Genomic DNA, 25,717 nt, shown 5'->3' on the forward strand with positions numbered 1-25,717 from the left:
CAACCACTTAACCTTTTAAAAGTGTCCGCCGTCCTGTTGTCTGTCGGTGACCACAAGGGCATGTTTTGTCTCTCTTCTCCCGTGCCGGAGGATCACATTGTCAGGATTCACTGACAAAGCGGCCTTGTTTTTGACCTCCTTCTTGGGGGGGCTTCAGTAACCTCATCATGGGCTACTTTGTGCAGACTTGACCTCATACTAGGCCCAGCAGCTTTCGGACAGTTCTGCGGGTCTGCTTTGTGCTCACAATGCTACGACGGATGGGTTACAATCTGAATCACAACTATAGCTACACATGTTTATTTTTCAGGGGCGATAGCCCCTCCTATGTCCAGCTTTTGGCGTATGTACTGTATGTATGTAACCCAATTGTCCTACACAAACATTAAATGCCATTGACAATGAATGGACAATTGTGAGTGTTTGTGTACACAAACATTGTGTAAACACAAACATTGATGACGAAGGTGAGGACACAAATTGTGATTGGCAGGAATGAGACGATGATGTATGATGATGTACGATGATAAGAGTGCCTCTCACTTCACATGGGTGTGATTTTTATTACGCACAAAGCTGGGCATAGGAAGCGAAGGGCTAGCGCCCCTCAATAACAGAATAAGAGGATTCTGTTGTCCCCCTAGCCGTGGAGAAATGTCAAACTATCTGCAGTGTCGCGAGCATTTTGAGTAAGGACACACTGAGCCTGTGATTGGCCAGTGGACGTGTGCAAGGATGAACTGTGATTGGCCAGTAGCCACTTTGAGTGGCAGTCAGGGGACAAAGAACGTGATTTACTATTCTGTCCGCATCAGGTCGCAACTCGAACGGAGCTGAGTCAGCTAAGTGAAACGTTCGACACGGCAACACGCACACTTTAGCGCGCTCAGGGGTGTCTCTCGTTCGCTTGAGACACACCCCTCCTTCGCGGTCTAAAACTACTAGTGGGAGGGGTTTACTCAAACCCGAAGAAGAGTCCATGCTAGAGCCTAAGACTGCCTTCTGTGTCAGTCAGGGTTTGGTATGTATAAATAAAGATGTGACGTCACGCTGGTGTGTTGTGCCAGATTAGCTGGTGATCTCGTGCTATATGTCATATCCCTTTGTAACGGTATCAAATGGGCGTTCGTGGCCTAATGCACATCAAACTGGTTGGTTCAGAATAGGGGGACTGTGGACACTCTTGAGTGGGTACAGGCTTTAGTTTAGACATAATATTGGTCCGACTGTCGACAACCTACCTCAAGCCCTAACCTAACCCTAACCCGCAAGCACGGGAGCAGCGCGCGTTCGACCGCATGTCCGACCGACCGTTTCCACGTCCGTTGGTGTGTCCACTCTGAGTGCCTCAGGTTACTGTTTTTCACCAGCATCTGTCCGGTATATGGAGGAAGAGGAAGCTCAGCTATAGTGCATCTTTCCCTGACAGTTATGAAGCATGAATAGTCTGTCGACTCCCATTTTTCTACACACCTCTCATACAGCCCTGTCCCCCTGGTGCGCCTGCATGTCCTGTCTTCTCATCTGCCTTGGCATGTATCTCGCTCCTGACTCTTCTCCTGGCTTCGGTTTTCTTGTCCTCGCTTCCCTCTCTCTCCTCTCCTCTCCTCCAGCTGTCTGGAGCTGTACTGTGGAGGACATACCAGTGAATGAGATCTTTCATGGAGCATCAATAGCAGTTGTGTGTCAAAGCCAGGGGAAGAAATTCCCCAAGCTTTAGTAATTAGTACTAAACGGAACACTTAAAAAAAAAAAAACTTACATGTTTAACTCATGGTGTTTCTGTCAGATTCTATGCCAAAATACAGAGAAAGTGTTCTCTGTCTCTACTTTCTATTGCCCCCTCTGTCATCACAGACGTACTGAAAAAAAAGCACAATGAGCAAAGCATTTGTGCATTGTATCGTGACACATTTCAGTATGCGCTTTTGCATTGCCTTGATGTGTGTGCTTGTGCTTGAGCGCCTGCATTTCTTCACGTTGGTTTTTTTTCTTTTTTGTATACAGTCACTTTATCCCATTCTTGGCGGGAACCCATTTTGGTGTTAGCATTATGTTATGCTTTAGCTATTGAAAAATAGCAGATCTACAAGCTCGTAGCGCGCCACTCTGTGGCGCGCTATGAGCTTGTAGATCTGCTATTTTTTTTAAATCGAAGAGCGACTGACATAGAAGACATTTTTTTTCAGGTCAGGTCAGGTCAGAATGAAAACGGTCAGGACGTAGAAGACATTTTTAGAATCTGATCTCAGGTCAGAATGGGTTATTGAAAGCGCTCTAGTAGTTCATCTGGCATTTTGTTACTCATCCACACAGCTGCCATAGCAGCAGGCAGCGCCGAAAAGCTGAACAATAGATTGCACAGTATACGATTCAAATGCCTTGTCATCACTTAAATAACAATGGCAATACCGCTACTCTACTGCAGGGGTTCCCAACCCTTTCTATTGCCACGGACCGGCTGACGGTTCATAAAATGAGTGCGTCGTGGCCGTCGCGCATCATCGTACCAAAACACGGAAGACGGTTGTCTGACCTCAACAACCTACCCACCACTGCTATATTATTACATCACAACATGATGTTATATCATTGTCATTGACCATATCATTGATCCTGGTGACGCACGGTTATATAGATTCACGGTCTGGAAAACTCGGGATTCCCTTCTCGCGTACCAGTGGGACATGTCCCGCGTACCAGCAGCACAGGTACACGTACAGTACCAGTGGTTGGGAAACCTCTGCTCTACTGTAGGTTCAGGCCCAAATCTCTCCCATGAGGTAGCCGAAGTGCCGAACAGCAGCAAATGTGTGACCGTTTGCTGTTGTTTTGCAGTTTTGTCAGTGTTAATTCACTCACGGCCTCAGACTAAATTAGAATAATTAGATCTCGAATTGAATGCATAGTGCTTGTTTATCCATTCCACATGTTCAGGTAGGTGATCTGATAATTGTGTGCTGCAGTTGGTGACATAACTGTCCCTCTGGAAACGGCGACGACAGCAGCCCTGCATCCAAAGTCTAGATGGAGAGAGAAAAGCACAGCGGCAGCAGCAATAACCGCAGAACTAACTCGATTTTTATATAGCGGCACAGCAACCTAGATCTCCTCCTTGTCATCCTCCATTGATTTTGCAATCCGCCGTCGTCGCCCAAGCAGAACCATACAAGCCGTACACCTCAGTCTGCCTGCCGATAGCCAATCTCTATTACCCAGCCCGATGCTATAGGCTGTAGGTTCGTGGGGGCTATACGGCGAGGCAGAGAAGAAAGCTTTGTCTGCTGAATTGGATTGATGATGGATTTATGAGCTGCTTTAAGAAAGGATCATCTTCTTCCACCGCTTTTTATTATCCCATCAGATCTGACGAGGTAGCCATAATACATGACGGCCTGTCACATTTCGCAGATCTGCGGTGCGAAATATGAATGATGATTTGGGAGTGTTCGTGTCTAATCAGCCGCGAAATTGCTTCGGTAAATATGTTCTAGCAAACCTCAACCATTGGCCCATTCTGTTTTTTCTTTTCTTTTTTCTTCTTCTTTTTTTCTTTTTTAACTCTTCTGAATGAAATTCAGAGTAATAGGCTTGTACTTGTCACAATGTTTAAGACCTGTGTTGCCTCCACGGTTCATAATTAGCTTTTAATGCATGGAGACGGGCAGGGGAGAACCGACGGAAATGTGGAATGAAAGGAAGGCCTGCTGAGCGGCCATAGTAATTCAAACCTTTGTTCTCTAATTAAATGACCTCAGAGGGGAGCACTAAGCTTAAGTGAGTGTGGCGCCCTCTGATACAGCAGTTTGTGCCAAGCGCGCTCAGTTGCGCCTTATGAATGGGGCAACTATAACAAAGAAGGAAGCCCTCTCCTGGCCCGCCTCCCTCCCCTCCTTGTAAGTTGTTGGAAATTTGGCACAGAAAACCGTGTCTTTAACAAGTGGTTTCTGGGCCTCTTTGCATAGCTGAACTCATTGTTGTTGCAGACTAGGGTATCCTGGTCTGTTCAATTGCCCTCCCACCACTGGGAAAAGAAGGGAAAAAAAGTCTGATAAGCCGCAAACCCTACGGAAAGAAAGTTCAACAGTATGTTTTCACCGCAGAGTTTACATTCATGGCCACGGGAAGATATTTACAGTAGGAGGTGCTGAACGTTCAGTAGGGGGGTGCGCTCACGGCAGCGTGCGCCTCAAAATGTGCGAGCACGCACCTCGTGCGTGCTCCAGCACCCCCTAGCACCCCTACTTCCCTCAGCCATGTTTACATGGCCTCTTCCCCAGGCCGCGGTGGAAGTGAGTTTTTCTCCTGGCTATAGGGACAGTGACAGTAAGCTGACAGTTGAAATTATAGCCCAATATAGTTCCAGTCACTGGCCTTTGCAGTCAGCATTGGGCCGGGGACACCGGCTAGAGTTGTGCACTATACAAGATCTCAGACTTCAGAAGTGGTGGGTCGGATTATTATCTCACTCCCCTCCTCTTTTCTTCACGCCTAGGGCGCCTAGAAGAACACTGTTTCCCAAACAGTGGACCGGGACTCATTTGTGGGTCGCGGACACATTTCTATGGGTTGTCCCTTTATTTTTCCAACATTTCAAAAAAACCTTTTTCATGAAATAAAAAAACTAAAATCAATTAATTTTGTTTAGTAATTTCATCAATAAATACAAAGAAATTCCATAAATTATAAAACAAATGTTTAAGAAGTAGAGAAAATAAGATGATCTACAAGCTCACAATGCATCTCGAAGTGTCAGGAACAACATATTTTCAGATGGGGGGTCGGCGGCTAATTTCATATAATTTCTGGGGTCCTTGACGTGAAATAGTTTGAGAACCACTGATATAGAAAAACATGTTTTTCAGAAAGCTGTCATGATTTAGAAGACATTTTGTAGGATCGGCTTCAGGTCTAAATGGGCAAGAAGACTCACACGCACGTCTGTGTGTCTTTCTGTGTTTTCCGTGGCTAATCTTGCAAGCCATGGACCAATCAGCAGCAAATGTCGTGTGCATGCTGGGATGCTGCCAGTAAGAAGCATTTATCACAGTGTGAATATTTGTTTAGCGTGAATATTTTTTCACATATCTATAAAATGCATGGAATGTCTCTGTGTCTTTCGAGTGTGCGAGTGAGTGTCCACCAACATATCTCGAGAACAGTCTAACTGATCGACATATTTGGCGTGTGCGTCACAGAAGACGACGGAGGGCGTGCAGTGCTGAGTGACAAGTCTGTCCAGTAATCTTATATCTATCTATACTATCACGGTGTGTGTGTGTGTGTGTGTGTGTGTGTGTGTGTGTGTGTGTGTGTGTGTGTGTGTGTGTGTGTGTGTGTGTGTGTGTGTGTGTGTGTGTGTGTGTGTGTGTGTGTGTGTGTGTGTGTGTCAATTCAATCCTTATTAGCGGACTCAGGTCCATAATACAAGGTACAAAGGAATAGACAAAAGAAACACGACAAGGCAATAAGTAATACAAAATACTGGAAAAAGATGTTAATTTTAAAAAAATGAACAAGATTTATACATGTAATGAATTCTTCTTACACAAAAAAATGTAGTGGTTTAGCACTAGGATAAATTTAATACTGATATTTAAGCAGTTATTTTGCTCAGCAATTCTGATTTGTAATGTTACGCTGTCATTGAGAGGGGAAAAAAGCCAAAAGCCATGTCACAATATGCTGCAGCACGTCATCGTTCAGAGGTACAGCCAATCATATTGTGTGACGTCAGTCTCAGGTGCAGGACCACTCGCCGATCGTCCAACGAGGCAGTGTCTTAGCCAGGGCTGTGCCGCTCCTTACACTGGTCACATGACTTGCTCTGGGGCGGCGACATGGAATTGACAATCGCAGCATTGACCAGGATGGCGCTGTCCTTCACTGACGCTTTTGTGTCTTCACTGGTGTCACTGATGTTCTTTTCGTCGGTTTCCTTCAAAGCCTCCTTAACTCTCATCATGCCGAGCTGTAGGTGATGCAGTTGAACCGTGAACACGAATCGGAACCAGCCCGGCGTGGAGCAGCAGAAAGCCTGGCCACAGCGCAGCACCACCTTGTGTCGGACGAAACGCCTCCACAGAGACAGCTCCTCCGCGAATGACCCCTCCTTGAGGTACTTCCTAAGATCAGCCCACACATACAAGCCTGCAGGCCTGTTTAGGTAGGGAATATCCAGGCTCTGCAGCTCTGCTGTCAGGTAGCTGTGAGCTACTTGCATTCTGCGTCGGTTCCGAGGCAAGAATTCCTTGCTGATCCAGTCTCTGTCCCGAAGCAGTTGTGCCACCTGGTACTGTATGGGCCCAGGGACACCGTGGAAAATGGCCAGTGATTCAAAGGAGTCTATGAGGTCTCTGTTGTCAGTGTACAAAGTGCCCACTCTCATGCCTCCCATAGCAAAATCCTTGCTGATTCCCCACATGACGTGTGTTCTCAGTGGATCAGGCAAACTGTCGATGCCGAGGACGCTGTGAAACGAAATGGACTCGTCAAAGACCGTCAGCATGTACACCTCGTCTACGATGGCGTGGAGCTCGTGTCTTTTGGCAAACTCCAAGAAGCTAACCATCTCCTCTTGGGTGTAGACGTCAGCCAGAGGGTTGTGGGGATTCACCAGGATAACACCTCGGATAGTCACCCCCTCTTGCTTTGCCTTTCCTAAAGCGTCTTCCAGTTTGGCCACGGTGAGGTGGAAGGGTCGACTGTCCTTGACGTTGGCCTCACAGTCAAGAGGAACGTGAAAGAGATTCACATCACTGTACAGACGCAAATCCTCTGTGATCCCGCCGTAGAATGGAGTAGGAATTAGGATGGACTCTTGAGGGTCGCAAATGACTGCAGCAATAGCTGAGAAGATGGAGCTGCATCCATTCATCACCACCACATTGTCAGCTTTCAGTGGGCTCGGAGAAGAACAGTAGTGAGAAAGGAAACTTGCAACCTCTTTTCTCAGAAAGCCGTGTCCTTTCGTATCTGCGTACTCCAACAGGGATGGATCATTATGCACCATGTCAGGCTGGGTCAGCCGCTTGTGGAGAAGATCATAGCAGAGCTTGTTTTCACTGGTGCCCATGTTGATAATACCATAGGGGTTATCCGTGTCATGGTGCTTGTCCGCACGGTACTGGGCGAAGCCCGCCTGAAGGATTCCTTGCTTCTGCCGGATGGCGTTTCCACGGCTGGACAGGTAGGCGCTGTGGCCCGGTGTCTCTGCGACCCGGAGAGTCGCCAGGACACTCTCAGCAGTGTCACAGGCCTTGCGAGTCGGAGCCGATGGTGACTTGGGGGTGTCAGCGGTGGACGTGGCCTGAATGGTGGCACCCATCCTACCGGGCCTGTTGAGGGTCTCCTGCTGCATTGCACCGCTGTCAGCCTTGGTTATTATAGATTAACAGGCTTACACCCTTCTATGAAGGGCCCCAGCCGCTCTCTTCCTCAGCTGCTCGGTTTGCCTAGACCAAACTGAACTGTGTGTGTGTGTGTGTGTGTGTGTGTGTGTGTGTGTGTGTGTGTGTGTGTGTATGCGTCTATCGGTCTGTCTGACATTTGTCCTTACTCATGTAACTACATATATGGAGATGTCATCATTATGACATCAGAAAGTGCTATGATGATGAATACTGCACTAGGTAGGTTATTCCATTAAGAAATGTAGTGAATTAAGAATTCACTGCAACTGTTACAACTTCGTGTGTGTTTGTGTGAGACTTACAACGACAGCAAAGCAACTCCATCTTTCAGGATCAAAATGACGGAGCGCAAGAGTACTGCGAAGTTGGACTTTTTGAGGAAGATCGAGGTGGAGATCCAGCAGAAATGGGAACAGGAGAAGACTTTTGAGTGTGATGCACCAACCACTAATGGAGAAAGTGCGAACAAAAATAAGTACCTTGTCACTTTCCCCTACCCATACATGAATGGAAAACTGCATCTAGGCCACACATTCAGTATGTCCAAGTGCGAGTTTGCTGTTGGATACCAGCGTATGAAAGGGAAGCAATGTCTCTTTCCATTTGGGCTGCATTGCACAGGGATGCCCATCAAAGCCTGTGCAGACAAGCTGAAGAGAGAGATGGAGGTGTATGGAAACCCTCCACAGTTCCCAGAGGAGGAGGAGGAGGAGGAGAAGCCCAAGCTTGCTGATGAAATCATAATAAAGGACAAGTTCAAGGGCAAGAAGAGTAAAGCAGCAGCCAAGGCTGGCGGCTTCAAGTTCCAGTGGGACATCATGAAATCCCTGGGGCTGTCGGACAAAGACATTGTCAAGTTTGCCAACGCGGAACACTGGCTGGACTACTTTCCTCCTCTGGCCATCAAAGACCTCAAAGACATGGGGGTCAAGGTGGATTGGAGGCGTTCGTTCATCACCACAGATGTCAACCCCTTCTATGATTCCTTCGTCAGATGGCAGTTCATCACTCTAAAGGAGAGGGGGAAGATCAAGTTTGGCAAAAGGTACACCATCTACTCGCCCAAGGATGGACAGCCGTGCATGGACCATGACAGGCAGACTGGAGAGGGAGTTGGACCACAAGAGTACACTCTCATCAAGATGAAGGTCGTCGAGCCCTACCCAGCCAAATTATTCTGTAGCAGCACTCTGAAAGGAAAGAACGTCTACCTGGTGGCAGCCACCATGAGGCCAGAGACCATGTTCGGCCAGACCAACTGCTGGGTGAGACCGGACATGAAGTACGTCGCCTTCGAGACGACCAACGGAGACGTGTTCATCAGCACCATGAGGTCTGCCAACAACATGTGCTACCAGGGTTTCACCAAGGAGGACGGGGTGGTTCCAGTGGTTATGGAGATGATGGGACAGGACATTTTGGGCTGTGCCCTGAGTGCCCCTCTGACCTCTTACAGGGTCATCTATGCTCTTCCCATGCTCACCATCAATGAGGACAAAGGTACCGGGGTGGTGACTAGCGTTCCATCTGATGCTCCCGATGACATCGCCGCTCTTAGAGACATCAAAAAGAAGCAGGCCCTGAGGGAGAAGTATGGAATTGAAGACAAGATGGTATTGCCTTTTGAGCCAGTTCCCATAATTGAAATCCCAGGCTATGGGAACCTGTCTGCTCCTCTGGTGTGTGACGAGCTGAAGATTCAGAGCCAGAATGACAGAGAGAAGTTGGCCGAAGCAAAGGAGAAGGTCTACCTTAAAGGATTCTATGAAGGCATCATGCTGGTTGACGGCTACAAGGGCCAGAAGGTCCAGGATGTCAAGAAACCCATCCAGAAGATGTTGATAGACAGGGGAGAGGCCTTGATCTACATGGAGCCTGAAAAGCAGGTCATGTCTCGGTCAGCCGACCAGTGCGTGGTGGCCCTCTGTGACCAGTGGTACCTGGACTATGGCAACGCAGAGTGGAAGCAGCAGGCCAATGAAGCCCTCAAGTCTTTGGATACGTTCTGTGAGGAGACAAGGAAGAACGTTGAAGCAACACTGGCCTGGCTCCAGGAGCACGCCTGCTCTCGCACATATGGCCTCGGAACACGTCTGCCATGGGACCAGAAGTGGTTGATCGAGTCTCTGTCGGACTCCACCATCTACATGGCGTACTACACAGTGGCTCACCTCCTGCAGGGCGGTGTGCTCAACGGACAGGGGCCGTCCCCGCTGGGCATCAGGCCAGAGCAGATGACCAGAGAGGTGTGGGACTTTGTCTTCTTCAAGGCGTCGCCGTTCCCTAAGACGGACATCCCTAACGAGCACCTGCAGAAGCTCCGGAGAGAGTTTGAGTACTGGTATCCCGTGGACGTGCGCGTGTCGGGCAAAGACCTTGTGCCAAACCACCTCTCTTACTACCTGTACAACCACGTGGCCATGTGGCCGAAGGACGGCGGGAAGTGGCCACGGGCGGTACGCGCCAACGGACACCTGCTCCTCAACTCTGAGAAGATGTCCAAGTCTACAGGAAACTTCCTCACCCTCCGACAAGCTATTGAGAAGTTCTCAGCGGACGGCATGCGCCTGGCCCTGGCCGACGCCGGAGACACGGTGGAGGACGCCAACTTTGTGGAGACCATGGCGGACGCGGGCATCCTGCGCCTCTACACCTGGGCGGAGTGGGTGAAGGAGACCATCGCCAACCAGAACGGCCTGAGGACCGGCCCCGCGGACACCTTCAACGACCAAGTGTTCTCCAGTGAGATGAACGCGGGCATCCTGAAGACGGAGCAACACTACGACAGGATGATGTACAAGGAGGCGCTGAAGAGTGGCTTCTTCGAATTCCAGTCAGCCAAGGACAAGTATCGTGAGCTGGCCATCGAGGGTATGCACAGAGACCTCGTCTACCAGTTCATTGAGAGACAAACTCTACTGTTGGCACCCATCTGCCCACACCTCTGCGAGTACACCTGGGGCCTCCTCGGCAAGCCCACCTCTCTGATGAAGGCGTCGTGGCCCACGGCAGGTCCCGTCGACGAGATTCTGATCCGTTCCTCTCAGTATCTGATGGAGACCGCCCACGACCTCCGACTGCGCTTGAAGGCCTACATGCAACCGCCCAAGAACAAAAAAGGGGATTCCAAGCCCCCAGCCAGGCCCTCCCACGCTACCATCTACGTGGCCAAGTGTTACCCTCCGTGGCAGCACAGCGCCTTGACACTACTGGGCAAATACTACAAGAGCAACAGCGGAGTCCTTCCGGACAACAAGGCGATCGCCGGTGAGCTGGGAGCCCTGCCGGAGCTCAAGAAACGCATGAAAAGACTCATGCCCTTCGTGGCCATGATCAAGGAGAACCTGGAGAAGAACGGCGCCAGGGTCCTGGACCTGCAGCTGGAATTTGACGAGGCTGACGTGCTGGAGAGGAACCTGGTGTATCTCACCAACTCCCTGGAGCTGGATCAGATTGACGTGCGGCCTGCGTCCGAGGCTGATGACAAGGTGAAGGAGGACTGTTGCCCAGGGAAACCCTTCAGCGTGTTCAGGTCAGAGCCCGCCGTGTCCGTGTCCATCATCAACCCCCAGCCGTTCAGCGGCTTGTTTTCCACCAGGGTTGACATTCGACAAGGGGACGACGGAGCTAGCGTTGTCCGCCGACTAGCCAAAGAGAACAGACTCATAAAAGACCTGTCCAGGGTGAAGTTGATGCGTTACGAGGACCCGGTCTTGGGTCCCCGACGGGTTCCTATTCTGGATTGCGAGGAAGAGGGCAAGATGCCCATCTCAGACAAGTGCGTGTTCAGCATCGACCTGGAGGACAAGCGGGTCACCGTGGCTGATAACGGCCTCACCGTGGACATCGGAGACTCCCTGGTTTACCTGCTTGCTCCTCCCGTAGAACAGCACGACGCTGTGTGCCACCCAGCAGAACAAGAAAATGAGAACAAGAACAGAAAATAAAATACAAAAGTCACATAAAGGGTACTGACTTTATCCACACCGGTATTGTCTACACATGACATACATTTTGCCTTCATTGTCAATGGCATTTAATGTTTGTGTTGCCACAAAATATTTGAGGCACATATGACCTAATTTCTCCTTTCAATGGCAAATATGAGACGTGTGGGGACAAAAGCTATACTGTATATAGGAGGTGCTAGTTTCCATCAAAAATGCATATTCGGTATTCAGTTCGGTTGATTTTAGGGCCGAAACCGAATAGTCAAAGAATCCTTTCGTAACCTACTGTTTTGATGTGATGACGTGATCAAAATGTAATCATGTCTTTTGCCATTACCATGTAGCTCTACAACAAAGGTTAACGGATTTAAAAAATATATATATATATAATATTAATCATATTCGGCTTTTCGGTTTTCTGTCCAACTGTTTCCTATATTCTGTATTCGGTTTCGGACAAGAATTTCCCATTCGGTGCATCCCTAGGAAATGTGGTTGCACCAGACGAAATTGCAAGTGTGTCCACGGAGGTCCGTTCAATGTTTTCGTGTAGTTCACAGTCGACCAGATGTTTCCGTGTAGTTCACAGTACTCCAGTTGACCAGATGTTTTTTTGTGGATCTCAAAACACATTGTTGTTAAAGCAATCCTCCCATTTGTTTTAACCTTATTGTTCTGATGTGAATTATTGTGTGTGAAACTGATGGAGGGGAAAGGAACTGGTCGGAATATCGTGTTCCTGGCTTCCAAGTGAAAAGAAGCAATGGACTCATGCATAGAAGGAAGCACAAGGTCAGTCCGCTGCCCCCCCAGGTTGGCAGAGGAAGGGTAGCACCTGGATTACATTAGATAATTGACACTGGGTGAAAAAATTGGTTGCAAAATCGTGGGATAAAAAATATTAAAAGAATAATCATGACACGATGGCATCCCTCCTGTGTAGTCTTTGAGTATTGATGTTAAGTAAGTAAGTGAAGTTACAGTACGTGTGTAGTTTGTGAATGAATCTGCACAAATCACAAGGCCAGCAGCGGGCTGAATGATAAGGTTACATAATTATACTTGTAGTCTGTTGGCAGTAAAGATCAAGCAGAACTATAATTTACTGCTGTTGCTCTTGGCTAATGTCTATTTTGGATGGACGTGTGGAAGGTTGTCTCCATTACAACAGGCCTCTGTCATGACAACGTGTCCACCAGTTACTAGCACGTGGACTCAGGTATTGACAGTGGTTGAAAAAAGTACTCACATGTTTTACTTAAGTAAAAGTATCAATACCAGGGCTTGACATTAACTTTCTGAGGCACAGAACATTTCCCATTCACTTGTCAGGGCACAAAAGTCACTTGTCCAGTGCACGAGCACACAAATAGGCCATTTTAAATAAACTAACTGCAAGTTGGTTTTACTTGGTGAATACATTTGCAAGTTAATAGCCCTAGATTAGAATGTCTATGATCTTGCATATATTTCATGTATTCCAAATACACAGTTTCATATTCATTTGAAAGTTCTGGCAGAAAATGTGTATTTAGTCAAATATCTCCACTTTTCCACGAGCTGCACATGAACGACATTCTAGTCTCTGGCGAGGGGCCCGGAATGAGTGCAGGACTGAACATATCAAAACTTTAGGAAGCACAAATGTATGGGGCACACAAAATAGGTTGTATGATAAATTACCCAACGCAAAACACTCCTGTCAATTGTACTTAAGTAAATGTACTTAGCCACTGTCCATCACTGGGTATTGACTTTGTTAGCACCTCGGCCCATACGCCCAGCTTTGATCAGTGGCCCTACATTAACAGCTGCTTGAGAGGAGGGAGGGTTCGCTCTGGATTAAAAGAGCGTCTACTAAATGCCTAAATTGTAAATTGCGAGGGGTCTGTGACGTTTGCGGGGATGTTGAAATGGGTAGCGGGATTGCAGATGACAACTTAATTACCCCCACAGTGGCCAGCTGCCAGACCTTCAGCCAGCCAGTAAAGCAGCCTTAACCCTGCCTGCCAGTCAGCCTGCCAGTCAGACAGTCAGACAGACAGTAGATCAGCTAGCCTTTTCAGCCAGGCAGGCTGTAACTGTGTGTTCGTTCGTAGCCAGCAGGGCTTTAGACGCCGGCTGGCTCCTCTCTGCCTGGGCTCCCACGGGTATTAGGTACTCCAGTGTTTGCCCCACCCACCCACCCACCCTTCCTTCCCATGGAGGGATTGGAGGCATTGTTGCCATCAGTCAACTTGAGACTGTTGGTAAAAACAGAGGAAAGCAGCCTTTAGGCTCTTTTTTGTTGTTGTAGACAGTCTAGTATTTATTGATGGGATTCACGGCTGTGGTTTCGTGGAAGCCAACAGTTTATTCATCCTCTTAAAATTCAATTCACTAACCCTGAGTCTGTATTTGTAACTGTTGGCCTCGGACGCTTTCAAAAGCGGAACACATCATGACATGTATTTTTGTTTCCACGACCTCTGCACAATAGAACGATTTCAGTTTAAAGTCCTTTCATACCTTGTGTAGTCGAAGAACTTGTAGGATCACACTTGTCACTTGTGTATCCTGTCTACACTGTTTTTATTTTATTTTTATCAAATGCTGAATGTGGGTGGTGTCCTGGTGAGTCTGCCTGGCTGTCAGGCTGCTTACAGTCGTGACTATAAGCACAGATTTAGTCATGAATCATATGTCATGAGTTCAGATACATCTCATCTGTGTTGTTTAGTCATGTCCACTCTATTCTCTCGCTGCCTCTCTTTTACTGAAAGCTCTTATCAAACTGTCTTATCGAACACATCAATCAGCTCCATATATGGGCACAAAAGGGGCCGACCGAACCTCTAGTACACTAAACTCACAAGAAGAACATGGTAGTTTCACAACATATAAACAATACAGACTTAAGGATAACTTTGCCGCCAGCTGATTCAAACGCAACCCAGGTTCTCTGTGTGCTGCTCTTGGCACCGCTTGTGCATTGTGGATTGCAGGTCGATTTACATTTAGAAAACACCCACAGGCCCACGCAAACATTGATTTGTTCTGTGTTCTGAGTCTCATGATTAAAGTGATACTATACAGGTTTGGCACAGGAGCAGCCTTGTTGGCCACAAGCATCACTTGCTTGCTTAAAATGCTTTTGGTCCATTTGGTCCATTGATCTCTTTCCTATGTGTGAGTGTGAGAAAGTGTGAGAAACCAAACTCAGTTAGTCCATCTCGATCTTTGAAATTAACAAACACCTAACCATTTGGTTGGTGAAGCTTGTTTGGAGGATGGCACACAGCCTGCGAGTAAACTGCCTGAGAATATAACTTTAGGGCAAGAAAGTAACACAGTTTTATCATATCATAAGTAACATATCACCTTCTAGCAGTGAAACTACTTGGCATACTGAAACCCCAGTGGGTGCATTTTGTTCTGTACAAGCTCTTAATGTAAGGTAATTGAGGACAAATCTGTATAATGCAGCTTTAAGACAGATTTAAACATCTACAGGCTCACAGCACATTGTGTTGTGAGCTTGTAAATCTGCTATTTTTTGCAGAATCTTCGCTTTACAATTTCCTTTTTAGCAGACACTCTTAATCCCGAGTGGTTTACATTAAGCAAGAACAACACATGGTTATACATCAGATACATAAAAAATTGTCATCAAGAATCATACGTGAGCTAAGAACAGTGGAATATCTATATAATGAAACTATGCGTATACACTATAGAGTGCTAGGTCTATATTAAATGCTATCTAAATTACATAATAAGTTGAGCCTTTGCATACGCCTTAAGGCAGCGACGCTAGGGCAAGTGTAGTCTCGCATTGTCAGACGGTCATAATTTTCAAATGCTTCCGTCATACAGTCTGGAGCTCTATCATGAGTAGAATATAAAGCGGAAGTGGAGCCTCCTCCCAACTTTACAGTCGCACAAATGTATCCTAATATAAATATAAATCATCTAAGCACACATAGCTCGCTGCTTAGCAGAAATGAAACAAAATAAGCTTTTAAGATATTTCCGTGAACGGGAATGGCAGCTTCCTTACTCGGATTTCGGGAGGTGTAGATCCACTAGGTAACTAGACTATAATATAGCATAATTTCGGAGATTGTGGAATAGTTGTCTGGCTTTACGCAAGACTAGGGCAAGTGCTACGACGTTCGCCTATTACGACATGCCCAGATTTGAGGTCGCCGCCCGGGGTAACATGTGGTTATTAACTCTTCCTGTTTTCCTTCTTTCCTCTGTCTGTCCCTTGCTTCCTCAGAGCGGGCCATTGCCAGGCACGAGGTGCGGGAGATTGAACAGCGGCACACGCAGGACGGGCTTCTGCTGCTGCGGGGGGAGCGGGGGGGCGACGCCGCCCTGGCGTCGGCGTCGGCGCTGTCCGACGCGGAGGACGTCGTCATCATCTACAACCGCGTGCCCAAGACGGCCAGCACGTCCTTCACCAACATCGCGTACGACCTGTGCGGGAAGAATCACTACCACGTCCTGCACATCAACACCACCAAGAACAACCCCGTCATGTCCATGCAGGACCAGGTGAGAGTCAATGGACGACACCAGGGCCACCACCCTCCATCACCGCCTCTATACGCCATTAGTTCTCAAAACCTTTTCGCGTCAAGGACCCCCAAATTGACATTTATTAGCCTGCGGGCCCCCATTTGTACGGCTCTAGCAGTCATTTTCAACCGTTTTTTATTTCTCAAGGACCCCCAGTCTAACATGCATTAAGTTTAACGCCCATTTTAACGGCATTTCTATCTCTGGGACCCCAATTTATATTGTGAAGTCAATGTTAATTTAACTCTGAGTGTGTACAAATGTGGTCCATTTGGTTCCATTTGTACAGTCTCAGAGTTATAGTCCCACAAGGGTCCATTTGGTCCCTCAGTATAATTTAGCTGGGGACCCCCTGGAACTCCCTCAAGGACCCCTGGACCACTTTGAGTGGACCACATTGTGTTTTACAGCGTTGTGACTGTGTTGGCTAATTAATTTGAACACATCTAGTTCATAATTATTTAATTATGTACTGTATACATGCTGAAACAGATTGCAGTAGCCTATGCTAAAAGGCTGGAACTGAGGTGCACAGTTAAAAAAAATGCAGTTAATCTGTCATATTAGAACAGCAAAGAAAGGAGATACGAGCTGTGTCATTACGAGTCGGCCGGCCGCTGCTCTGTGAAAGGAATGGCATCCTGTTTTTCGATGGGGGCTGAAAAACTGCCTGAATGGACTCCAGCCAACATGAATCTGTTAAGAGATTAATTATGTTCTCTCTCTCTCTCTCTCTCTCTCTCTCTCTCTCTCTCTCTCTGTTCAGGTGCGGTTTGTGAAGAACGTGACAGAATGGAGGGAGATGAAACCAGCCTTTTATCACGGCCATGTCTCCTTTCTCGATTTCACCAAGTAAGACGTGTGGTCACCATGTTCAACAGCTACAGCACTGTTGTGGTGACTCCACCTTGTGGTCATCTTTAACCCATTTAGACCTGAGACCAGATTATACAAAAATTCAAAGATTTGCGCCACATTTTCACGATTTTTCTTTTTTTTTTCTGATCTACAAGCTCGTAGATCTGCTATTTTTCAACAGCTAAAGTTAATATTGGTTAAAGTGGTTGAAAGATGCGTCCTCAGGTCTAAATGGGTTAAATTGTGTAGTTGAACAATACAGTATACCTCTGGTAAAAAACAGAAGCATGCATGGACAATTGGACATCAAACCAAAATGGATAAATTGATATGGATCTGAATGTAATGTTATGTTTTCAAATTACTTGGAAAAATGTGTGTTATTTGAGGCTATGCGCGTGACATCATCGTACCCGGAATTTATGCGAGAACAACTAGTAGCAAAAATAAAAGTTCTGGCTTTGACAGCCTATACATCCAAACAGATCTGATTGCATTAAACGACGTTAAACATTGCAACAGTATGGAAAGCTTGAATTATCCTCTTTCTATCTGCAAGTGTTTCTGTTTCATAGAAATCCACCGTAGACATGTTATGAACTACTTTATGTCAAGAAATTCTGTGCAGGTGATAAATATTTAATAATAACAATAATAATAGTGAGCAACAGGTCCATTGGTAGGACCATTGAGGGATTTCCAAAGAGCGCTTCCAAACTCCATGCTGCTCAATGTCTCGGTGGAAAAGTGATGCATGTGCATACCCTCTATAGTTTATACTGTATATGTGTATCATTATACATTTTTCTGTATTCATTTGGTAACCCAGGTGTTTGTCTCTCCTGCCCAGGTTTGGAGTGAAGAGGAAACCCATCTATATCAATGTGATCCGCGACCCCATTGAGAGGCTGGTGTCCTATTATTACTTTCTGCGCTTTGGGGATGATTACCGACCGGGCCTGAGACGCAGGAAACAAGGAGACAAAAAGGTGCAATGTCTTAAACTCCTTCACAATCTTAGATTTCATGGCTTTAAAGGAGAATTCCATACTAAAAGGCTTTCTTACCTTTATTTGTAGTTGTTATATGTCCCCACCAAAGAGGTCCAGGTGTTATTTTGTGCAAAAGCGCATTATTGGCTATTTCCCCTACCATAAGCCCTCAATGAATTGCATTGAATTGCAATTAATGTAATGGGGCTATGGGGTGTTGTGCTAATTCGCTTATTTCCAACGCTCAAAAATCTTTTTTTTAATATACTCTCTTCATAATGTAAATAGTATCCCAAGCGGCACACTTTACTACTTATTTCGATGGAAATAAGCGAATTAGGACAAAAACCCAACCCCCATTGAGGGCTTATGCTAGGGGAAATGGCCCCCCATAAAATAACACCTGGACCTCTTTGGTGGGGACGTAACAACTACAAATAAAGGTAAGAAAGCCTTCTAGTATGGAATTCTCCTTTAATATGTCCATGTTTACTTTAGTGCTGAGTTTACTTGATTAATTTTCACAATGACAAAACAAAAGCATTATGCTGCATCAGGCATAAATATATTTTGGAATTTCCTGGGATGGGGGGGGGGGGGGGGGATCCATTAGCTGAGTGGTTTGTGGCGTATACCACATGGGATTTAATACCTGACAGCGAGTCCCCGGGTCGATTCCCGGAACCATTTACTTCATGTCACTCTTCTACTTTCTCTCTGTGTTCCCTGTCAATCTCCACTATATATCTATCAAATCAATGCTCCAAAAGCCTCCAAAAAACTAAAGCTATAAGTCAAAATGCACCATGGGTGATTTACACCGCTAATCTCCACAACTTTTCCCCTGTGCTACCCGGGACACCCCATCAACCAAAATCTAATCCCATAATGCCATATATCTGTTTGGCAGGCAATGGTAGACTTCACTTCCTGTTTTTGCTTAAAAGGAAAATACTGCAAAGCTTGCACAGAATTAAACTATCATCAAATCTAACACAAGACTTATGTGCTTAAGTACATAAATGTAGTTTCTCAGAACAGGCATGCCAGATTTGAAAATAACATGTTTTGGGTGATTTCCATCTTTTGGAATGGTGTATTTATTTGCCACACTACAATGCTTTGTAGGTTACCAAGTACTATGGTGGTAATCGTCAGCACCGTAAAGCATTTCATTAGATTTTGTACAGAGAAAATCGCAATGGTTGGAAAATATATTATATGGGAATTAATCTTGGTCAAATTTGACCAGAATTCCCCTTTTAATGTTGAGAATTGACTAAACACAGATTTTTGTGCATGCGTGTGTTTGTGTTTCAGACATTTGATGAATGTGTGTCGGCAGGCGGCTCAGACTGTGCTCCTGAGAAACTTTGGCTACAGATTCCTTTTTTCTGTGGTCACTACTCTGAATGCTGGTATGTCCTTGCACACTTGGCCCCATATGTAATAGTCACATTTGCTTATCCAAACGTATTGCTTATCCAAACCTTTTAATTAAAACACAACAAATATTAACGCCATGTGTATGCCGCTGAAATATCTACACTATACAGTAGTTGAATAGAAGCTTTAATATAAGAGAGTTTGATCTCATGTTCAAAGTGACATTTTCATTTCTGTGATGGTATTGTTAGTGTGTTTAAGTAGTAAGTCGATTCAAGCATAACTCTAGTTCAAAGTCATGAAGCCCAGCTGCCCAGCTCAGACTTTCAAGTAAGAACGCTACATTAAGCTGTCACTTCTCATACTCCTGTTCTCAAGGTCTCTTTGATAGCTCTGCCGGCCTTGATGTGTTCTAGATGCACGATTATTTGTATATCAATCTCTATCAATCTCCCTCTTATTTCACATTTTCTCACTCCACTTAATCTTTCTTTTACTCACTCGCTTGCCTTGACCTGTTAAGTCGCTTTGCACTCTTACTGAAACACTCCACCTTTATGACAAGCTGGTTCATCAGCCTGGCATTGTGCAACATGGATATCTACAGAAACTGAATTTCTTCTGTGCCCAGTATTTGTTATACTGCTGCTACAGTAGCATGTTTGAGACTATGTTAAATTACCTTGTACTGTTTGCTTCCCATGAAATGCATGCTAAGGCATTAACCAATCAAGGCCTATTTTATGTTTTGTGATACGATGGCGTGATCAGATGGCGTCGCAGTGCGGAAATAGCTTGAGATACAAGTGCAAAACGCATCGCATGATGATGCTTTGTGAGCTTGTAGATTTTCACCTCTTTTTTTCCCTTTCTTTCCCCCCACCAATACCCACAATAGGAATGGCAGGGTTAATGTGGTTAATATGCAATTGGTGAACCAAATAAATACTGGCCTTAAGGAAGTGTAGCTATTTTTGTCATACATACATTGGGAAGTTGTTAAAAACTTATTTACAAAATAATTACATATTCTACTAAACAGCCTTTGTCCAACTTTACTTCCTCTTAGTGGTGGGTTCAGTTAATCGATATGGCAATATATGGATATACTCCAGACAATATGTGAATCGATACAGAGGCTGCTATATCGATTGTGTGGGCGATGCAGTTTTGACACAAACACGTCATGGTATACGTGCAATGCACAATAAAGCCACGAGGTGGCTTTATTGTTTTAATTTAAAGATATCTGTGGGCCTTGTATTCGTCTTTGCTACAGAATAATGAGGTCTTGTAGTAAATTCATGGCCATTATTTGGAATGAAATAATCGTGTATATATCGTATCGTAGCCTCTGTATCGTCATGCGTATCTATCGAGAGGTTGCGGGCAACACCCACCACTACTCCCTCTTATCCTTATGCATGTCCTTATCATTTAATTTAATTTCATATTTCTTTATTTCGTTTCATTTATGGTTTTACATGATTATCATTTACTACTTTCATTTTTTCATTTTCCATAAAGGAAAGAGAAGGAGCAGAAAGAAGATAAATTCTATTAACACCTGCCCCTATCTATCATTAAAATAAATCACATAATTGATGCACTGCTACCAGCTGTTACCTGACTTCACCACGATTACATCGAAATAATGAGAGAGGACAAACAACAAGATCTATGTAAGAGCTTTGAAACAAGAGAACAAAAAATAAATTAAAAAATGAGAGAACAAAAGAAAAAATGAAATTCAGCCCTCCAATTCATAATTTCAATTTTTTTTAAAACACTTTCTTAATCTGAAACACTGTTGTACAACTCTTCAACTCCTGACTTTGTGATAATAATAGTTTTTATTTGCAACGCACTTTACATTTGAAACAAATCTCAAAGTGCTACATCAAGAGGAAAAGCAGAAATGGTTAAAAGGACTAAGCTAAAGAAAAACTGCATGCATGCATTCTAATCAGTGGTTAAATATACACAGCTAAAAAGGTTATAAAAGCACACCGTATGCCTCTTTATCATTTAATTTCCTTCCCATAGCAATTCCTGCCGCCTATAGTACCATCATCATAGATTCATACTCTTTATCTATACCCGCCTCAACATTTTCTCAGTGCCCTCCAGCCTCTCTACTATGCTTCTGTCATCTCAGCCTCGTCTGCGCAGTCCCCCCAACTTTCTCCTCTCACTTAATCGTATCCCTCCCTCCCTCCCTCGTTCCCCATACCTCCTACCCCCCTGCTGTTGTGTCTCAAACCTTCTCCTCCGTCCCACTCTCTCCGTTATTCTCTCTCTCTCATTATCTTTCTTTCCCTCACAAGGTCACTCCATATCGTCACTCTCAGGCAGAAACCTTGTATCTCAATTATGTTTCCGTTTTTATGCTTTCTCATACAATTGTTTTGTGGGTTTCATAAATATTTAACCAAAGAAAATGAAGAACAGCTTTTGACTAATATTAACCACATTTCCGATCCATTTTGAACACGTTTGATTCTTTTTCTCCAAACGTAGTGGTTGTGGACATACAAGGTTTTGGCCCGACAGCGACAATTATGTCTTTATTCCACCAGAACCTGCCTGCTTCCCCCCCACCCCCCATTTGCCTCGTGTTCTGCGTTAAGTGTTTTGAACAATTCAACTTAGTGAAAAGGTGAAATATAACAACAGGGAGGGGGAAGTGCTGGCAATTTGCAAAACACAACGTTTGTCTCTGCAGGAATGTAGGTAGCCACTGGGCCCTGGAACAGGCCAAATATAACCTGGTCAACGAGTACTTGCTGGTCGGGGTAACTGAGGAGCTGGAGGACTTTGTCATGATGCTGGAGGCTGCACTGCCACGCTTCTTCAGGGGAGCCACCGAGCTTTACAAAACAGGTACTGTACCTCGTCTGGAGTGACTATAGTGGTTGTCTTGTGTCGTTTGGCTTCCAGTGTTCCGAATTAGATTTTTTTATGTATTCATTTGTTTACATTTTTGACTAATAATAATGAATATGAAAATATTTCTTGCGGCGCACTCACCAAGATAATTGTGTGTTGCTGTGTTTGTTAATTTGCCGTCTTTAGGTGCGTGCATCCAGAGGGGTTTGAAACGATTTACAATTTAGGCATTTAGAAGACGCTCTTAATCCAGAGCGATTTACAATAAGCAAGAACAACATAATGGTAATCATAAGCAAGCTAAGAACCTAATATCTGTCTAACAGTAGATTATCTGTACAGTGAAGCTATGAGTATACATTATAGAGTACTACGTTTACATTAAATGCTAAATTATAAATCTAATAAAATGCTAAATTATTAATCTAAATTAGACGATACACTCATCCCTCTCATCTTTCTCAGATTTGCATATTGGCAATCATGTGAACTAACCTGGAAACTAAATTGGCCACTTGTAGTAAACACATTACCATAATATTTAAAACACTCTGCCCTGTGAAGTGTAATAGCCTCCATAAAGTATATACTTATTCCCTCGTGTGGGGCCTGTGACCACACACATACGCAACTTATTTTAACTGCAGTTGTTTCCCGTCTCTAAATCTCCCCTCTCTCCCTCCACCCTGCAGGGAAGAAATCACACCTGAGAAAGACGACGGAGAAGAAGCCACCCACCAAAGAGTCCATCGCGAAGCTGCAGCAGTCGGCCATCTGGAAGATGGAGAACGACTTCTACGAGTTTGCCCTGGAGCAGTTTCAGTTCGTCAGGGCCCACGCCGTCAGAGAGAAGGACGGAGAGCTCTACCTGCTGGCGCAGAACTTTTTCTACGAGAAGATCTACCCCAAAACCAATTAAACGGACCCCACGTGGAGAAGGGATCAGAGAGTGTGTGCCCAAGGCTTTGTACAGACTTAGTCACGCACACCGAGGAGATGGAAACAAGAGGGAGCCAGAGACGTGAGACTTAAGGGATGTAAACTGCCACTGACTGTAACGTATACTTCCTTCACGGAGCTGTCTCGTTGAGTACACGAGGCGTGTCTGTGTAAATGTCTGCAAGGCTGACAGACGCAGTGGGGTGTTTTCTTTTGCGTGTGTTTTTAAGTATGGCCGAGGAAGCTCATGTCTCTGTTATCAAGCTAAACCACCCGAACCACGAGGTTCCATTTCTTCCTCATCTTCCTCTTCCTCACCCTTCCGTCCAATAAAGAGGGTCAGAGGTCCTGGCCCACAGGCAATGACTCCCTTTCACTTCCATGTGAAAGGCCATCCGTTCAGAGGGGTCTTACAGACACACGGCTGGAGATGACCCTGGGCTGACAACTGGCCAAGTCCGTAACTCTGATCTGTCATGTGACTACTGCAGTCCAGCCAGAGTGAATGTTTTCATTGGCAGTGATTGGTTGTGTTTTGTTGTATTTTTAATGTTGCTATCATTGTCTAAGTGGAGGGAGGGGCGCATCTTCCCACTTTTTTTAATCTACGAATGAAGACGGTGACATTTTCATGCTGAAAAGACGCCCCTTTCCTCACCACTACTACTAACGTAAAGGAATGGACGTGTGAGAAACTTGACTACTGTGTTATAATTATTGGACTTTAGTTCAACTCTTGAGGTTTTTATGAAATCGAAAATCCTGTGACCATGGACTATTTACCAGGGCAAGTGTATGTTTTTTTTATACTGTATTCAGTGTATTTGTTTTATGAATCTTGTAAATGTGCAGCCTTGCCTGGGGCCGAGGAGTTCATGGTTATGATGCAGGAAGTGTTTACACACGATGTAATTAAACTGTGGAAGACCACAACGGCAACAAAACTGCTGCTGTAAATATGTACTAATTTCATTTAATTTCCCAGCAAGCTGGTTAAACAACTAACTTATTTACACTGTGGTGACAATTTTTTTCTACATTAACAGTTGTGCATTTAATAGTTTGTGTTTGTTTCAGCTTTTGTTGTTTTTCAGTGAACTGCCTTTTATTTTTGTCGGGTACAATATTTCTTTGCTGTTTGAGCCCCTGTTAAACATGGGTGCCCGCTAACATTATTCTGCTGCTACAAACTGCTGTTCTCAGCATTATCTACACAAAATCCTTATGAAACTGATGAAGAATTCTGCTAATTTATCTGTATACTGTATATTTTTACGTCCTTGTTCTTGGTTTAATTTTGCTATGGCCTATAGTGATGGCAATTCAAAATTCCAGTTGCACCCCTTGATGCTTACAAAAGCCTAATTAACACTTCATCGCATGGCAGTGTCACCCGCTGAAAGTAACAGATTTTCAAGTGAAAAACAATCCGTTATTTAACACATACTCAGTCAGAGTGGCTCAAGTAGGCCACTCAACAAATCACGCCTGTTTGTTACAGGCAAGATTTCTAATGTGAATGCAAAGTAGGCTGCTTCACTGAGAATAATTGTTATTACAAACATATCGGTCAAATGCCAGTTCACTCAAGAGTGCATTACATTTAAACAAAAACTAAGGCACAAGGTTTTGCGTGCCTTCTTCCCAACCAGGTCTCTTAATTTCTGTTGCAGATTTGTCTGCTGGAATGTCTACATTTTGTCATAGATTTTTCATCTTTTGATTGCCAAAAATATAAATAAATTGAAGGAAAAAAAAACTATTGACTGTATCATGTGCTATGTCTCACATTTGTAGTTAGGGCAGATCTGAGCATAGTGAAAATCAAAGCTGGGGTATTTTCACTGCAGGTGACCTGTAGAGGGAGCTAAAGAGCTGGGGTGTGTGTATCCCATCCATGTGGGTCGGCTTTCATTGCCTTGTCCTGTCCTAGACTTCAAACATTTCTATCAAAACGCTTTATTGAAGGGAAGGCCTTGATCTAGGAAAGTATTTCCCCTGTAACATTTTGTAGTAGTGGTGGCCGGGTGGTTTTATTACCACATGCTCTATTTTTGTCCCAAGGATTCTGAAACCTGTACTTGAGATGTGTCATGATACAAGCACTATCTGCACTTTGGTCAGCCAATTTCTTTGGAATAGGCTATGACTAAATGATTGTTCACTTTTGTGTGGAAGTTCTTGGCTGCTTTCTTACTATATGGTGGCCTGGTCTGTTGGAATAATATTAAGGGGAGAACTACTTTATTAGGACCTGGGAAAGTAGCCTGTAGACCGAGTATTCAGTTGGTTTATGTGACTCAGAGGTGCTAAACATTGCCCAGGCCTGCTCAAATAATCTCATGCTGGTCGTCAGTATACTACAGAACGTATCTTCATTCATCTTAGATCACTCTACCACAACCCACAGCTTCCCCTGCACATGCACCACTGGCCCTGATTAAAAGGGCTTCCCTCAACCCTTGGCCTCATGATGTCATTGAGGAATTCCCACCCTAGCCTGGAGCATTCTGATTTGGTTTTAGCAGGACTGTGTTACTGGGCCATATACTGTATATGAAGCCATCATAGGTAGGTAGGTATTTCTAACTAACATACTGTACCTACTGTACAGTACAAAAATATTGTGATTTCTTGGGTTTTAATTTTATTTTACAATATGTTGCATGACATCTCTCTGCCCTTCTGTTGAATTTCACTTGGGCAGTAGTTTGACTCCCTAGTTATA

The 25,717-nt window shown here is 44.9% G+C and overlaps 3 protein-coding genes across 3 annotated transcripts in view; 2 read left to right on the forward strand and 1 right to left on the reverse strand.

Moving 5' to 3' along the window:
- hs2st1a (heparan sulfate 2-O-sulfotransferase 1a) overlaps positions 1 to 25,717 on the forward strand; it is a 36,120-nt gene extending 10,403 nt beyond the window's left edge. Inside the window, exons 2-7 of the mRNA XM_080777962.1 lie at positions 15,624 to 15,901; positions 16,692 to 16,777; positions 17,634 to 17,772; positions 19,096 to 19,193; positions 21,887 to 22,044; positions 22,743 to 25,717. Of these exons, the coding sequence (XP_080634088.1) occupies positions 15,624 to 15,901; positions 16,692 to 16,777; positions 17,634 to 17,772; positions 19,096 to 19,193; positions 21,887 to 22,044; positions 22,743 to 22,969 (986 nt within the window). The 3' untranslated portion in view covers positions 22,970 to 25,717. The remainder of the gene's footprint in view (positions 1 to 15,623; positions 15,902 to 16,691; positions 16,778 to 17,633; positions 17,773 to 19,095; positions 19,194 to 21,886; positions 22,045 to 22,742) is intronic.
- LOC308325351 (1-aminocyclopropane-1-carboxylate synthase-like protein 1) lies at positions 5,783 to 7,360 on the reverse strand (the record flags this gene model as incomplete). Its single annotated transcript, XM_080777836.1, has 1 exon — positions 5,783 to 7,360. The coding sequence occupies one exon, from the start codon at positions 7,358 to 7,360 to the stop codon at positions 5,783 to 5,785; it is 1,578 nt and encodes a 525-aa protein (XP_080633962.1).
- LOC308325352 (leucine--tRNA ligase, cytoplasmic-like) lies at positions 7,751 to 11,359 on the forward strand (the record flags this gene model as incomplete). The annotated part of the gene is made up of 1 exon (XM_080777837.1): positions 7,751 to 11,359. The coding sequence occupies one exon, from the start codon at positions 7,751 to 7,753 to the stop codon at positions 11,357 to 11,359; it is 3,609 nt and encodes a 1,202-aa protein (XP_080633963.1).

Source organism: Protomyctophum bolini (assembly GCF_963924005.1).
Source record: "Protomyctophum bolini genome assembly, chromosome: 12".
Classification (NCBI taxonomy): Eukaryota; Metazoa; Chordata; class Actinopteri; order Myctophiformes; family Myctophidae; genus Protomyctophum; species Protomyctophum bolini.